A 17,590-nucleotide genomic window follows, 5' to 3' on the forward strand; every position below is an offset into this window, starting at 1 on the left:
GTAACAGAAGATATCAACTTCTTGGCTAGCTTGCAGTTTATATAAAAAAAAACACCATTTAAATATCATCTGAACCGAAGATTACCATCGTTTCAACTGTTTTATTACAGATTCGTTTGAAGTTCTCATCATTCGACTACAAATTCAATTATAATTCAGTTTGTTTTAATCATGTAATTTTTCAACCATCAGGACAATTAGAGAGTTTTTGAAAAAATAAAGTCGGTCTCTTGAAAATCAGAAAACAATCCTAAAAAATCAGGACTCCTCTTGTTCTACGAACAGCGTCTTTTCTGTTAGCTCTCCGATTCTCCGATTTAGTTTAAATGACTTGACTTAGACGGTTTGGACTTAAGCTTTTATTATAGTAAAGAGCTATGTCTGATCACGACGATGGTTGCTTAGAACTGACTCTTTCGTCAGTTGATCGGGTGCCGATCAGCTGTGTCGATCGAGAGCATTAGAAGATAAGAGCTCATTTCCTCTTACATAGAACTTCCTAGAGAATATTTGTTTGCTTTTTTTATGCTGTACCACTTTTGTGGCTTATTAAGGTGGTTCAAGTTAATGCGTTTACAGTGATGTTTCACTGACCATCAAAAGATGTTCATTTCATTTCGTCGAAAATAACTTACCCAAGCAACCAAAAGTCACATAATTACTTCAATGAAGGCATTGAAAGTTACATATTGGCTGACAAAGAGAATCAACTGCCCAATTCCCTTTAGTGAACTTTATGTACTCATACATGAACTTGAAAGTGGCAAAAGTGATTAATATGTACGTTGTATGTGACTTGTTTTGTCCAATTCCCATTAGTGAACTATATGTACTCATTAACGAATTTGAAAGCTGCAAAAGTGATCTACACGTACGTTATACGGGACTTAAGTCACATAAAGGGCACAAAAGTGCTCAATACGGGATTTGGTAAGTCACATACAGGGCACAAAAGTGCTCAAACGGGATTTGGTAAGTCACAAAAAGTGCATTGATGTGCTTTCAAAATCAAATCACCTCTTCGAGTTTAAGTTGCAGTTTGAACAACATCTAGGCGTAGTCTCGTGGTAGCGTGTTCGATTCTCACCACGAAGGTCGGGGTTCGATCCCCAAGCCGGGCAAGTTTTTTTTTTTCAATAAGTAATTTTGTACTTGAGTGAACATTCCGATGCGATATGTGTAGGAAATGTAGGAAAGAAGCAATTGAGCAATTTGTCGAGTTTGAAATCCGGCGGGTTTCATCATAGCGGCACCGGTACAGAACACAATAAATAATCAAGAGAAAGTGATATGAACCGAAGCCAACGGTTCAGTTGAGTGAGATAGAGAGAAATTTTTTGGTCATTTTGCTTTTGCGAATTTTCGGAAGCTGAATTAAGAGGCCGCTGGAAGCTTGAAAGTATCAATAAGAACTTAAATTTTGAGCTGCATAGAACGTACTTCATATCAATGATGGGGCTGAGTAAGCGTGTTTGTACCTGTTTTATGGGACTTTTGGTTGCTTGGGTATGCAACATTTTGTAGCAACATTCAACAACAAAGTTCCATTTTATGTTTCTTGACTGGTTTCTGGCTAGGAGTTTTGTGGAGGTGCTCAAATATTTAAGTTATCGTTTGCTTAAAGCCTATTTTACGACAACCCTTTCAGTTCGTTATTTACCTGTAAATAACGACCAAGGCACTTTAAGAATCTTAATTAAATTTTTAAGATTATCCCATTACTACCAAACCCCAATCGGGGGTGTCAATCATCATGGCATCGGAGCAAAAAATTTCCCATCATTTATAGTATAAGGTAAATATCCGACAGAGCAATTAGCAATACATTAGCAAATTATCCGAGAAACCACTAAACTACAACTTCCCTGCTTGTTGCCGTCCGTCACCATCTTTGGCATATATAGGGTAATCTATCATCGGAAAGATGTCATATCTGCACCTGCGGGGACGTCCGCGCCAAGTCGTGTCGTGAAAATGGATATTAAAATTGAATGAAAAAAGCTAATCTGGTGACTTCTGATGCATTGTTGTAAATAGCTGGATCCGTCTGTCAATTCATCGGAAAGCCATACTACAGAATAGGTAAGTGGTAGAACTTGTCAGCAGCGCCTAGGAGTAATTTACCCAAAGCACTGCGCTGTTGTCGGTAATTGTGATGACATTCTTCCACCGATGGAGATTAATTCGTTTATCTGGTTGATTACATAGGCATATGGATTCATACGACTGGCAGGCGTCCAGCCAGACAGACTGTAGGCGGTCTGTGTTCGAGTGATAATTGACTGTCAGCTCCAGGGGTGAGGTTATGTGAAGTGGTTTGTCTACCTCACGATTTATGATATATTCAATAGGTTAAAATACTAATAGTTCCACCTTATTTTTTATCCATTTTATGCAATAAAATTCAATTTATCTCTTTGGTCCGTGTTTCTATGATTTTTTAAATCATCTGTATAATTTTGTTATAATTTCTACTGAACTCGGTAATGTAAACAGTCGAATTACAGAAATCAACTTAGTTGAAACATCTTAACGCTAAATGATCAGTTTTCTAAAATATCAAAATGGTTAAATGTACCGTTTGTCTGTAACAAAGATAAAATCAAAGGTTATTTATTATAGAACTCCCGAGGAAATTAAACAAAATTTTATTTGTTATTCTTTCCGAGGATTCGATATTTCCGAGCCTTGTAATTACAAAATGCAACGTAATTCAGCCATCTATTAACAAACTTCAATCGTTGAGTAATTTGCATTTTGACACCTCCATCTCAATTGGAAAAGCCCGCACATCGCATGACTGCTCCAGATGATCACGCATCGTTTGCAGGCGACTAATCACTTAGTTTTGCCATTCGTAAATAGCAGCAGGGTCAGCCCAGCCAAGACTAACTATCTAAGAATATAACAACAACCATAAACTAATAAATAATAAACAGCACCCGGAGCATCTGCCGGGTGCAGTTTTCGATAACGATACAATTTTATCTGCGTTCTATTCTCGATCGCTACTGTCGTCTCGTCGTTGTTTGTTGTTATTATTACTGTTGTTGTCATACTGACGTTTTTCATATGCAACGAGCCATCGTTGGTTGTTGCCACGTAACGTCGTAGCTCCCTGTCAAGAAATCTCTATTGAACAGGTTCTCCGGTAAGGGGAATTGCTCCTATTGTCAGTTCATTACAATTTTTCCGAAAATATATTTGAGAATACATAATTCAACTTCGTTTGCACATTTGAAAACAATTCATCTTTGAATTTTAAGACATAATCATTGAACGAACATCCTAAGAGTGAATAGCAGCATTGTATAAAAACACAATCGTTGCATGACGAGATTTGTAAGAGATCTTGCACGATGCCGGTATCATTAATAATAAATTTTATTTCCCAGAGAAGTATAGATTTACAACGCGACACATCAATTTTACGCTCGATCAGATAAGTTCGGATGGCTTTCTCGTTAATCTATAATGCAAACAAATATATACATTAGAGTGGCAATGGATGTATGGGAAGAATTTAATTATCAAATTTAAAAAACCGACCATATGCATTTTGCAGATTGGCCCAAAAAACTGAACAGCGCAAAATTTCAGCTCACTCGTACTGGATTTAGGAGTGCCTCAAAGCACTCAAAGTTACGGTTTTTTTGCCCTCAAGAATCACCAAAGGGGAGACCAAAGAAGTTCGGGAAAATGGAAATTTTAATTTTGATGCCAATTTTGGGCCAATTTACAAAATGTATATGGTCGGTTTTTGTAATTCGACATGACTCATTTGGATGCCACCCTTATATACACATATCTACATTGGGGATATTGTTTGAGATTATCACGGAGAACATTTCGTTTAGATATGTTTTAAATAATTTTCAAAAAAAATTAAACAACAGGGCCGGATTAAGCTATCGGGGGGCCCGGGGCAATTTTTCTCGGGGGGCCCCTAAGATTCGATTTTTTTTTCAAATGCTATATTTTAAATGATTTTCATTCCATCATTTATCGTCTGGTTTGTGCTTCATCGAGAAATATCCATCTAATGACAATTTGGAAATATCATTAAGATTTGAAACATTGGATATAAAATTTAAAAAAAAATAAACAAAATAATTGAATTCAAATTCTATAGCGATACAAATATAGGAGATTAAAAATTTATTACTAAAAATCAGGTAATATTCAAAACCACAATTCAGTGTCTCAAATCTAAATCATCACTTCAAATCAAGTTTTATGAATCAAAATATGAATTAAATAAAAAAAAAGGGATTCAAAGTTGCAATTAGAGCCAAAGTCGAAATTGCACCAAATGTTCATTTCAATTTTCTATATTTGAAACACAAAAAACGTTTTCATGAAAAGTTTATGAATATGATGCTCATCAGATAAAAAAAAAGTTACCAAATTATTATTATAAATGTGAAAAAAGTTTCATTCGATGCCCTCAATGCCAAAGGGGTATAAGTACAAAAATCATCGATGGAAAAAAATCAGAATAGGGATTAAATGTCTAAAACATAGAATCCGTTACTGTTAGAAAAAGTCAGATAAGGAATCCAAATGAGTTTAGTACAGTTGTTGAGTTTAAACAAAGATCCTGAGTTCTCAAGATTCAGAAAAATCATGAAACTAAACTTCAGTAACTGAAGAAATATTTGCAACTTAACTATGAGATCGTTTTTACGATAATTTGAGATTGAGCATTTGGATAATAATATGCTAAGTCAGCTTAGCTTAGCTTAGCTTGTTTGAGCATTTGGATAATAATTTGCTGACTTCAGGATATTAACTTCAGTATATGTTAAATTTTGGTTAAATCTGTTGAAAATATTTCCATACGAATTTCAAGTCTAAGACAGAAATTGGTATGTATATTCAATTAAGAAACTCTGTACTGTTGATTGGTAAAATTTTGCTAACAACAGTTTTTTAAAGATTTTTTTTCAGAAATAAAGAGGGAAAAGGGTTAACAATTTATGAACCAACGGAAATTTCAATAATAATGATCGAAAAGTGAAAAGTTATAATAACTCCCGGTATTACCCCGGATACTGCCCGGGTACAATTCTGAAATGTTTATCATGAAGCATCTCTGTTCTCTCTTAGCACTGTAAGTCAGTTTTAAATAATAATAAACATTATTTTTGTGTAAGACGTTAGTATGTAATGAAAATGAGGAGATGTTTTTTTTTTATTTTTCCTGTTCTGTACAAAATATCTTGACTCATTTGTTTCGATAAAAACAAATTGAGGTGTTTGCCTCATATTCTTCTTAATTTTTGTTTCAAATTCGGTTCACATTATTTTTGTCCAGATTTGGGGTGAAAATTTTGAATTTGAATACACAGATTTTGATATTCTAAGCCCGCAAAAAAATCTTCAAAAATTAAAAACAGATTTGATTTATAGACCAATCGTTGAGGGGGATTATTCGCAAAACTTGATGTTGAGGTTATAAATGAACCTTTTACTGCATCTATTAAGAACATTTTGACCAAAAAACTTGTCGATCTAAAAAAACTGAGAGGTCAGTACTCTAACTAAGGAATTTATGCTGGAAAATCGAAATTTAACATTTTTTTAAAGGTTTTATAATAGCTAACTGTAGTTTTGATGTAATAAAATAGTAATTTAGATAAAAATTTAAAACAATAACCTCGCGACCATATGTGGGCTCATATGACAGGTTCAAGTCATTTGGCTAAGAATGGATTCAATTTTTTTTTTTTTTTTGATGATAGAACATTTGTATGGATATAAATTTGTAAATAATGATATTGAACTAACTCGGATCTGGGTTCATCGCTTATAGTTTGCTATGATTTTACCCATCGTTGAAGTCACTCCAAGAAAATATATACGCCTAAATGTAGACTAATTTTTTTGCCAGCAAGCTGCAAAAAAGAACAAAATTTTAAAAATCTTCACATTATTTTGTAAATTAAAAGTGACTTAAATAAATATCGTATTTCTTACCTCAGCGTTCTTATTCTATCCAGCTTCATATTTAAAGGTTAATTTTTTTTACAAATATAATTTTCAAAATCTAACATATTGAAAGAGTGAGGAGACTCGATCCCTGGGGCGATAAATTGCTGAGCATGACCGTATGGACGGGGAGGGGAGCTTTTAATTTAGGTTCAAAATACAAAATCATTTCCGAAATTCAAATTCAGATTCAGTTCAGAAATGAGTTCAGTTTTAAAAATATCAATATGAAAATTTGGTTTAGGAATTTAAATTGCAGGAGATCATACAGATATAATTTTGATTGTTCGATAATTCAATTTATATATTTCAAATTTTGAAGCACAGTCATATTGTTTAAACAATTCAGCTAAAAATCACAAATAAAATTGAGTTTATAGGCAATTTTGCACATAATTTTATTTATGAAATAAATTTTTAGTGAAAAGCATTAGCTGATTAAGAAACATTTACGAAACAACCTTGGTGTTTTGAGTTACATTTTAATATTGCAGTATTTCCAAGAGCCAAATTTCGAACTAAAATATTAAATTTGGATCCAGTTTGCAACAATCAAATTCGAACCGAAAAATTTTAAACTCTTTTACTTTTGAAAATTTATTTTACAATTATCAGCTAAGGAAAAAATCATTAAGTTTGGTATGGTAGATTTATATTACTTGATTTAAGTAAAGAATAAATTTTTTCAAAGAAATTTAAGGCTTTCATAATAAAAAAAATTTTTTTTGCCCAAATTAGAAAATCTAAATCTTCTAGATTCTTGGGCAAATTAAACGATTTCTTCCATCGATAAAAGTAAGCTCCCTATATAGCTACTGAAGGTTTCATTATACAAATTATGTTTACCATATTTAAAATTTTAAGACGTAGTTGAAACTGATACTTTTAAATGTGAGGTCTTCGGAGCCAAAAGGGTTATAAGATAAGTGCATAAAATCTATTTTGGGAAAAACGCACTTTTAAGCTGTTGTATTTTTCGTACATTTTTTTTTTCGAGGCTAAAAGTATGTAAACAAAATTCTGTAATTGAAAAAAATCATAAAATACAGTTTAAAACATGAAGAATTATCAACCCCAACGCCATTATCAACTTAGAATCGATTATTTTTGCACTTACACCCCTTTGGCTCTGAAGGCCTCATATGAAAAAATATTTATTTAAAGAACTTAAGAATGAATAATTGAATAAGATTCATTCCCTACAAGTGACCAAGAAAATGCATTGACCCTCTCCTATTTGACCCTAAATCAGTTAAACTACTGATTGTGATGTAAATAGGAAAAAATCTAAAGTTTTGGGTGAATCTAACCACCCCCTACGATTGGGAGCCTCCCCAACCTTAAAATTTTCGCCTTATCCCCAAAAACAGCGATTTTATTTTGTAAATATTATTTTTAAAATCTTTCTGTATAAGTGAAGAGACTCGATGCCTGGGGTGATGAATTGCTGAGTATAATATTTATTCAAATTTTTGTCAGGTGAAATTACTTAAAAGCATGATTTTTCTCAAAATTAAAAAACGGTGACATGAAACGCATTATTTTCAAGAACTGTTCACTTTTCATCAGGTCGAGGGTTAAGGTCGAGGCTTCACTAACTTTTAAAATTAGGATAAAAAATCGTTTCGCGAAGAAGTTTAGAATTCATCTACAGAATCAAGTATCGTCCCAATTTCGGAACACAGAAACTTGAAATTACATGCTCGCAGAAACAGAAAAAAATTGTTGAAATCGCTCTTCCAACTTTGACAAGCTGCCATTTCTTTCCTGGTTAATATTTTTCATGAAATTTTCACACAATCCATGTCAGCTATCTAAGTAACACTCCACAAAATTCCTTCGGAAGGCTCAATACGATTTAAAATCTATCGATAAGTTTTGATGAACATTTTTCATGATTTTTGTTGAGTAATTTCTGGGATTTGACAGGAGATATGTCGGAATTATTGGTCGTCAATTTTAAAATCAAATGCCCGGATTTCGCCAGGTTCTACAATAAAATTGCCGGGATACGTGCTGAAAAAATTCTAGCAACCTTATATTACCATTGGAAATATCAACAACTATCAAGTCAGGGATCGAGTATGACCATTTTGTTTCATAAGAGGCATGTCGATCCTAAAACATTTTTTTTTCAACTCTACGATATTCAAAATGGATTTTTTGAGCATCCTCTAATATAACCTGAAACTGTGGGGTCGAAATTGGGTCTGCCACGTGATTACTGCTTCCAAAATATTCCTGAATGCCTTAAAATACCGCCAAATCGTGAAAATTCAACTTCGTGGAGCAATTTTAGAGGCGATTCAAGAATAGGTAAGAACAACAATTAAAGGCAACAATTGGGAACTACAAAAAAAAGTTTAGGAGGCCTGAAGATGTACTCCATCTACATTGTAACCCTTACCTAAAAGGCTTCGCCACGCTTGTATGCCCTAGTGAACGCTAAAAATTTAACATACTCGATCTTTCATTTGATAGTTATTGCTTTTTTCAATATTTATAATATGTTTTCAGTTGTTTTCGTTTGAAGTTTGATGAATTAGTCGCTCTTTTCTCATACGGTATCTCACTTTTGTCCCTCTAAAATTTTATGATTAGAAAGTCCATTGGCTTAACACATGTGTTGACTTGTTTTTCGGAAAAAAAATTGTATAATTTTCTTAAAGAACACAAATACAGTCAGTATGAACTATTTTTTATTTTTGTTTATTTATGAAACTTTACCATCTATTTTTTCATAAAACATTCATTTTATAAGGCCAGTGAAATTATAGCGGAAATTGTTTTTGGTTTACTAACTTTTGTCACTGACTGTATGTTGTCCTAAGTCCTCATGAAGATCGAAACCGATGTTCCAATCAATTAACAAATTCAATTGAGGAGCTAGTAGTTATAGAAACTATAATTTCTTATAGTCTGGCAAAGAGAATGACGGGAGCCAATCGAACTGTCATTCGCGCGGAGCCAATCGAGCAATCTACAGGGTGACAAAAAAGTCCGGTCACACAGGACAATCTCAATATTTCAAAGAACAAGAAGAAAATCTGAATCTGGCTTTCATAGCTTTATTCAGTTACTCATAAAGATTCTTCATAGACGATATCTTGGAATTACGCCACCTTTATCTGATCGAACTAGCTTCAGACGTCTCGGAAAGTCGTCGCAAGCGGCGCGCACCTGCTCCATCGGCATCTCGTCCCAGATTTTCGTGATAACTCGCTTGAATTGCTCCAAATTTGTTATTTCATAGTCGTTTAGCTTCGACATCATGTATCTCTACAGGAAATAATCCAGTGGATTCAGATCCGGAGACGACGGAGGCCTTTCATTCTTCGAAATGAAATCGGTCAAGTATTTCTCACACCACGCCTGAACAACCTTTGCGGTGTAGGATGTTGCGCCATCTGTCTGGAAGCAAGACTGACGCCTTATTTTGGAACCGGGAAACGTTCAGCTTGTCCGCAGGAGCTTGCTGGAGGCTCACACTCCAAACTCGATCATTTTGGCGATTGACTGTTTGCTCCAAAACGAACCGCTTCTCGTCCGAAAAAATAATCTCGTCATCTGCGCGCCAAACCGAGCAGCGATAACAGCTGCCCTTAACTCTGCCATGGCTCACAACTCAATGTAAACAAACTGCACAGAAACGAAACTCTGCCACTTTGGGCAGCATAGTTAGCCCTTTCATTTGACATATAGAAGGCACCAGAGAGATGCAACTTGTACGCTACAGGCGGCCCCAAAAAAGTGTGACCGGACTTTTTTGTCACCCTGTACGATAATGTTCAGCTCTCCATAACTCTCTCCAGTTGCATGCTATTTTTGTCACTTCAACTCGAAATTGCCTTTGAAAAATATATTCTGATCTATAAGTAAAAAAAAAGTGAATATTATGCTAGAAACTTTAGTTAATGCATTATAATGTTATCGAAAAGCCAGAAAAGCTTTGTGAATTACAATACAGACCACGCTCGATTTTGCCAACATGCCCGTGCATTCTGTGTTGCCAAAATCGAACGCTTTTTTTTCCTAACTTTATTTCAGTTATTTTTACAAAACAACTATGGTTATTGTCAAAAACGTTATTTTTAGTCAATCTCCGACCATTTGTAATCTTTTTTTTATTTTTTTTCAACATGTTTTTGATGCATTTTGCCTTGTCATGTTTAAAATGTTTGTTTTCATTTGTCATGTTTGCTGTTTTTGTCATTCTTTATCATTTTTTAGTTGTTTTTTTGTCATTTTCAGTCTATTGTTTGAATTTGTTTTTTAATATTTTGAATTTTTCATCTTTTTGTCATTTTTAAGTACTTTATAAATTTTTTAAAAGATATTTGTTTATATTGTTCCATTTCATCACCGTTTCAGAACATAGAAACGTATTTATAGTGTTTTTCACATGTGCCAAAATCGGATGTTGCCAAAATCGAATGTTGCCAAAATCGAATGTTGCCAAAAACGAACGGGGTCTGTACTACATCCATGATTTATCAATATTTAAAAACTTTGCTCGATTGGCTCCCGCGAATGGCATTTCGATTGACTCCCGTCATTCTCTTTGCCAGATTATATGAAATTTTACTGTTCATACTAGTAGTTTAGTCAAGAAAACCTGATGAGCCGGAATATACACTGTAAAACGATCTACAATAAGTCAACCTTAACCTGTCGCCGGTTAGTCACCCGATGATCGGTGTGTGAAATCGCGCAGCTAAACCGTGTAGGTCCCATAAAATAGGCAGGCAATCCGCACCAAGACTTCATGATCGAACCGACCTCTCCGAATAGGTGAATGTCATCATTTGGTTGTTTTTAACGCTCGTTTGATACACCTTTTAATGCAATGAACGACGATCACCAAAATAAAAAAAATAATACCCCAACGAATTGGAGGAAGCTCGATCTCGTTAATTGTGTTGCTGCACTCTGAAGGACGCCACTAGAAAGACACTTCAAAAGGCGGCCATGTGACGCAGCAGTTAACAGCAGTTGTGCGGAAATCGAGAGCTTCTATTAGTTTTTTTTTTATTTCGTTTGTTTACTTTAACCAATCGATAAACGCAACCGGTAGCAGGCATCATCAACGCAGAAGCCAGCAGCAAGTTGCGGTTCAACAGAGAATGTTGACATTCACAAGAAGAGTGACGCCATGTGCCGGTTTGAGGTTAAGATCCGACGATCTGCACCGGCTGGTTTTAGCTCAGTTGCGGTAGCATATTCACGGAATCGAATAAAAATGATGGGCGGAACGAATTTCATCGATTTATGGGACCGAAGCTGCCAATCTCAAGTGAATATGGTTAATTATTGATCCCGATCAATTAATATGTAGATCAATGAAGGCGTGAGTGACTTTGGATAGGTACCTACGTACTAGCTCTGTCATTATAGGCTCATCACCTTCAATGTGCGATTTTATGCTTGATATTCGAATTGGAATTGAATACGTGATATTTCATTCAACTAAAATTTTCGGAAAAAAAACTGAGGGACAAAGTTATTAAAAAATATCCTAAAAAGTTTTCAGTACCCACCAATATCCGTTAACACAATCGAAGGTTATTGAAAATACCTTTTAAAAAGTGTTCATATTCGACTCGCCATTAAAAATTTACCTCTGGTCTCCGTGTTGATATTAGTTTCCCCTAAAATTGCTTCAGGGACACTTATGACATCCAGCAATACTTCAACGTTCCATCAGTATGCACGACAGCCATCCGATTGATATTGAACAGTAACAAATTGCTTAATTGGTATTTGCTGGTCGTGTTAGGGAGCATGCAACAATGTACCTGTGGAGCGATCCGGTACAATTTCAACAATAAACGGCTAACCCGTTCACCTCTCAAACAAAAAAAAAACTTGCCCAAGGATTTCAAGAATTCGGCGACCGAAGCTACTTAATTGGTGTTAGATGATTGATGATTTCCTGATCTTTTTTCGGTTCCAAGTTGCTTTATCAGGTGTTTTTAAAGCTTGTTAGAATGATTCTAGTTTGGTTTTGTGATAATCGACTTAAAGCAAACATGCAACGGGGCGCTCAGTATTCGAATGAATAGGTCAATTTTTTTTCCAAATTCGAAGTAAGTTTTTAAAATTCAAAATGAAAATTCACTAAGAATAGTCATGAAAAAGTTTGCAGCATTAAAGAGCGTTCCTAAAGCTTCTCTAGTAAATTTATGTTCTCAAAGTTAATACTTTTGCGGTTAATAAAAACCACTCTATTAAATTGGTCGTGCAATGTAATAAGAAGAATCGGAGTTGGAATCGAATTGAAGGAATTGAAGATCGATTGTTGAACAAATTTGATCAAAATTTCATTTTAATGGTTATAAAAAAAAAGTATCAAACCGACACTGGAAGGCTCCATAGAATGGTTGTCCAATAAACACGAACTTAATTTTTATTTTTTTTTGTGTTCTTTTATCCGTTATATCCGTTTTTTCTGTTTTTAATATTTTTTGAAAATATTAGTACCTATATGATCTTTGATTACTGGAAATTTTCGATGCACAGTGGTCCAGTACGGAATTTTATTGTGACAAAATTAATCATGAAGATACTCGAAGAGAAAGACAAATGTTGTTTTAAGCAAAAATGCTCATCAATCCATGCGTATTAATAATCCTCAATCAAAAATCAACATTTTTGCATGATTTACACAAAAAAACTTTTTCCAGTGAACAGATAGAGCCAAACTGTCTCCTACAAAGTTGTAGTCCACGGTTTTGAGGCAACTTTACCGAAATTACTACATATACATATGACGTTTTGTAAGCGCAGCAATCCTTATACCCGTTCTAAAAAATTGTGAAATGAAACTGGTATAATAGAACATGGTTCACGGTTGCTTGGATCGGGACTGGTGATCCATTATTAGCGCTGGTATAAGGATTGATCCAAAACTGATGAGATTTGGATCCAATTTGATACAGTTCTCAACCGTTTGACAGTTGATGGAGGAACATGAGTGCAGTTGCCAGTTTTTTCATTGGATCGGATCTAATTTCTTTGGTTCAATTCTTGTATAAATTAGACCTAAGAATAGATCACGAATACAGATGCCCTGAAAACAGTGTTGTTCTCTCTCGGCTCTTTGTTGTTTGGGAGGAGCCGACCAACCATGTTTGGACGTCTAAATGGAAGCTCGAGGTAGTTTTTGTCTTCGTATACTAGTTTGTTAACACATTAAGGACCAACAAAGCCGAGAAACACCGAAATTTGGCATTCGATATCTCAGAAACCACTAGACCAAACTCAACAAAATTAGTACCTCCAAGCTACCGAAAGTGTAGTGTTGAACTTTGTCGAGCCTAGTTTCATTATTTAATTTTAAACATTTGAGTTATGCTTCTAGATATAGCACACTAGCGGTGAGCAAAAAACGAGATATCATATACTTGGTCCGCAATGTGTTAACAAGTAAATGCTGGCATAAGCATTTTCAGTTATTTAAAAAATGTTAGCTATTTTATTTTTGAACAGTGTGCTTACAAATCTCTCATTATTTTTCTCCGCTCTCAGATTTTTCAAAATATTGAGCAATAATCAAATACAAACTGTATGAGTTTTAAAGAAGACTGGTCGAAATCGGGCCAAAAGAGTATCAAACTGCTTTGGGCTCCTTTTAAGCCTAATAACAAATATGCAAATTTTGGTTGCTCTACGATTTGAAATGGTCTGTGGCAAAAAAAAATCAAAATTAATTTCATGTTTTTTACATCTTTTCAAATGGCACCCCTGCACTGAATGTTTAGTAGGAGCCATCATACATTGGAAACTAGCTGGCGTGTTGTCCCATATGCAGATCTGTTTTCGTATCATTGATTAGTTCGATTGTCGTAAATGTTTGTATTACGGGATTTTGGCCTGATTCTGACAAGATTCGAGTCCCAAATGGTATAATTTGTGAAAATTGGTTAAGTTGTTTTGAAGATAGTCCAAGATCTATATGACCCTAACCGGCCTTTTTTTAATTGAAAAGAAATGCTTGTCTATAAATTGACTAAAAATAGCAGATTCATTCAAAATTCCAACAATGGCACATTACTAATAATCTTTTTTATTTCATCTTATTTTTAGATGGCGTGGCAGTGTGTACAAAGCCATCTGGCGTGAGCTTTTAGCATATTTGTGTGTATATTACACACTTAATCTCACATACCGATACGGTCTCGGTGAAGAAGGCAGACGGTAAGCTTTGACAATGTTCAAAATTTACATTTTTTTTAAGTTTTGGTTGAATATAAATGATAAATTCATTAAACATTTTCCCCCATTCTCCAGAGTATTCGAACGGATACGAAACTACTGCGGCCAGCAGCGTGAAAATGTGCCACTCTCGTTCGTGCTCGGTTTCTACGTTAGCTTGGTGGTCAAGCGATGGTGGGAACAGTACCGACTGCTTCCCTGGCCCGATACGCTGGCTCTGTTCGTTAGCGCCGCCATCCAGGGGCATGTAAGTATGTAGAAGTCTTCTTGAAAACTTGAAATTCATCTTTATGTTCTTGTTTTAGGATGAAACTGGCAGGTTGATGCGTCGAAACATCATGCGATACATGGTGCTCGCCTATGTGATCACCCTGCAGAAGATTTCACTCAGAGTAAAGCGTCGTTTTCCGACCTGGCAGCATCTGGTCGATGCAGGTCTGATGTTGGAGAGCGAACGTAAGATCTTCGAGATCATGGATGCCAAGAGTCCTATGTCCAAGTATTGGATGCCTCTGGTGTGGGCTACCAACATCATAAATCGAGCTCGAAAAGACGAACTGATTCCATCGGATCACATTGTGCAGACACTGTTGATGGAACTGTCTGATATCCGTCGACGTTTGGGAGGTCTCATCGGTTACGATACGGTGTGTGTACCCTTGGTTTACACACAGGTTGTCACACTGGTGTTGTACTCCTACTTCACGGCAGCCATCATGGGCAGTCAGATGATTCCGACGTACGATCCCAAGACCAACTCCTATCATGAACTGGACGTGTACTTCCCTCTATTTACGGCGTTACAGTTTGTGTTCTACGTAGGTTGGTTGAAGGTCGCCGAGGTGTTGATCAATCCATTCGGAGAAGACGATGACGACATTGAGTTGAATTGGCTGATCGATCGTCACATCAAGGCTTCTTACATGATTGTCGACGAAATGCATGACGAGCATCCTGAACTGTTGAAAGATCAGTACTGGGAAGAGGTGGTACCGAAGGATCTACCTTATACTGTTGCTTCCGAGCATTACCGACGAGAGGAACCGAAGGGTTCTGCTGAGCATTACGTAGTGAAAGAGTCCGAAGCTGTCTACGCCAACATCGGCGGTGGGAAACGAAATGCAAATGATGAAGTGTACGCAGACTACGTAAGTTCTTCGACAAGTGTTCATGGTATGTGGGATATTTAATCATTTTATTAATCATCAGGAAAGCGTCGATACACCCATGGCTGAGAGGCGCAAGGGTTGGTTCAGTAGACAGATTACACGGATTTCAATGCGCAGCTCATCGACAGCGTATTCGTCGGGCGGGCTGTTCTCCCGCAATCGACACAATTCGGTATATTCTAGTCCCGAAGCTGGCATGACTCAACCGATCACCGCCGGTGCTCCGATGCAGAAGATCAGTTTTTACGATAAGTTTGTCAACCGAAAGTCCGGTCGACATCCACGGCAAATAGTCAAGCAAAGTAAGTCTTCAAAAACTTTTGACTGTCTGTGATGTAGTACTAAGTTGTTTTAAATCTTCATCCCTAGGTTCTAAACTAAGCCTCAACGGCTCCGTGATATCCAATGTGCCACCAAAGGCTAGGCCTCGCATTCCTACCCCCGATGTGTCCAAAGACGGTAAGGTTCATCCACTAGCCGGTGCTACCGTCAACTCTGCTCAACTCGAGAGGACGCCAAACATAGCGTCCGGTGTTGCCCTGATGGCTACACAGGTAATTTTACTCCATCAATACCCCAACAGGGATTCAAACTAAGACTCATTTGTACTTTTTCACTTCCCGCAAACAGCTGGCGAATAGTCCGTCCATCTATCCGACCACCACGACCCTGGGCAATAGTGACCTGCCGGTGGTCGGGACGCTGCTGCTGGCTCCGATCAAGGAGCTGGACTCCAACTCGGTCACCAATACTCTGCACGCGGGCCAATCGGCCACAGTTGCCCTGGCCAAGTCGATTATGCCGAAAAGTTCCGGTGAGTGGAATTTTCAAAATTCAAAAAAATCTTCTAAGATCAACTTTATAGCAAATTTCCTTCCGTTTTGATTATTTTCGACGATTAAAGGGATTCTACACATTGTTACGCACATGTCTCAAATAGGCTCGTCCTAAGTGTTCCAAAAAATGTTTTATTAAAATGTATCACCGATTGACGCATGACTAATAGTGTATCCGTTTTTGCTGGAAGTAAAAAGTACATTTTAGCGTATACTGAATTTGCAGATATTTGCATTACTATTTGCAGTGTTTCAACATAATGTTTCTTGAGTTACGTAGATACTCGAATAATTTTTTTTCTCCCAGTCCAGTTCATCCGATTCTACGTTTATAAATATTTGTACCTTGATTCAAACGGCTTCGTTTCGATCCGAAACTCAGTCATGATTTTTGCACAATTTTCGGGTAGTAAATTTGAACTTTTAGGTTTGAATGGGAAAATTGAATACTGAAAAATCAACATTATTTTTTTCATCTGTGAAACCGAGCCTGCTAATAGTTTTTGTGCCAAATTTATAAATTCTCTAAAGGAAATTTTCCGCTTAACAACTTTCTTGAGGACCATAACTTCGTATCTTATTAGACAAAAAAAGATATAAGGTTGTGAATGCTGGTTTGTCTTTTGGCAATGAACAATAATAAATTCAGTGCCTAGCGAGATATCGAGGATAAAAGTTTTTTTTAATAGTCGTAAATTTCATACATTTTATTTCATAAATTGCAATTGAATTGTGGTTTTTGAAAAACTAGATCCTGAAACATATGACAACTTCAACATAAAATAGATACATATAAAAATTAAGAAAACAATTAAAAAAAAAAAGAAGCTCAACCATGTGTTTCGAATAATTCAAACATTTCTTCTGAGTAACATAAAATTGTTAGAAATTACGAAAATTGAAAAATTGACAATATTGGCAATTAGCAAAATTTAAAAAAATAAGCTAGAGATTTGCAAAATTTACAAAAATGACAAAACTGGTAGATAATTTTGATCAAATTGAAAAAAAAAACAAATTACAAAAATATAAAAAATCACAATAATTGAAACTGAAAAAAATTACAGAAAAAAATCTAAACAGCAAAAATTGTTGATAATTTACAAATTGAAAAAAAAAATAACAAAATTTGTCAAATTGACTGTATTTTGTCTTTTTTGTCAATTTAGACAATTTTGTCATTAATAGAAATTTAGTCAGTTTTGACAATTTTGTAGATTTTATAAAACCTGTAAAAATGGCTATTTTTGTCCAATCTGTTGATTTTTAAGTTTTCTCAATTTTTAACATTTTGTCCTTTCTTTAATTTTGCAAGTTTTTTCTATTTTATTCAATTTTGTTATTTTATAATTTAAGATTTTTTTTTCGATTTTTGATTCT

At 35.5% G+C, this 17,590-nt stretch overlaps 1 protein-coding gene across 1 annotated transcript in view; it reads left to right on the top strand.

Annotated features, from left to right (window-relative positions):
• Positions 1–17,590, top strand: part of LOC129755925 (bestrophin-2) — an 80,258-nt gene that overhangs the window by 53,205 nt on the left and 9,463 nt on the right. Inside the window, exons 3-8 of the mRNA XM_055752631.1 lie at positions 14,077–14,187; positions 14,281–14,452; positions 14,511–15,353; positions 15,415–15,676; positions 15,744–15,928; positions 16,005–16,188. Of these exons, the coding sequence (XP_055608606.1) occupies positions 14,077–14,187; positions 14,281–14,452; positions 14,511–15,353; positions 15,415–15,676; positions 15,744–15,928; positions 16,005–16,188 (1,757 nt within the window). The remainder of the gene's footprint in view (positions 1–14,076; positions 14,188–14,280; positions 14,453–14,510; positions 15,354–15,414; positions 15,677–15,743; positions 15,929–16,004; positions 16,189–17,590) is intronic.

Source organism: Uranotaenia lowii, chromosome 3 (assembly GCF_029784155.1).
Source record: "Uranotaenia lowii strain MFRU-FL chromosome 3, ASM2978415v1, whole genome shotgun sequence".
Classification (NCBI taxonomy): Eukaryota; Metazoa; Arthropoda; class Insecta; order Diptera; family Culicidae; genus Uranotaenia; species Uranotaenia lowii.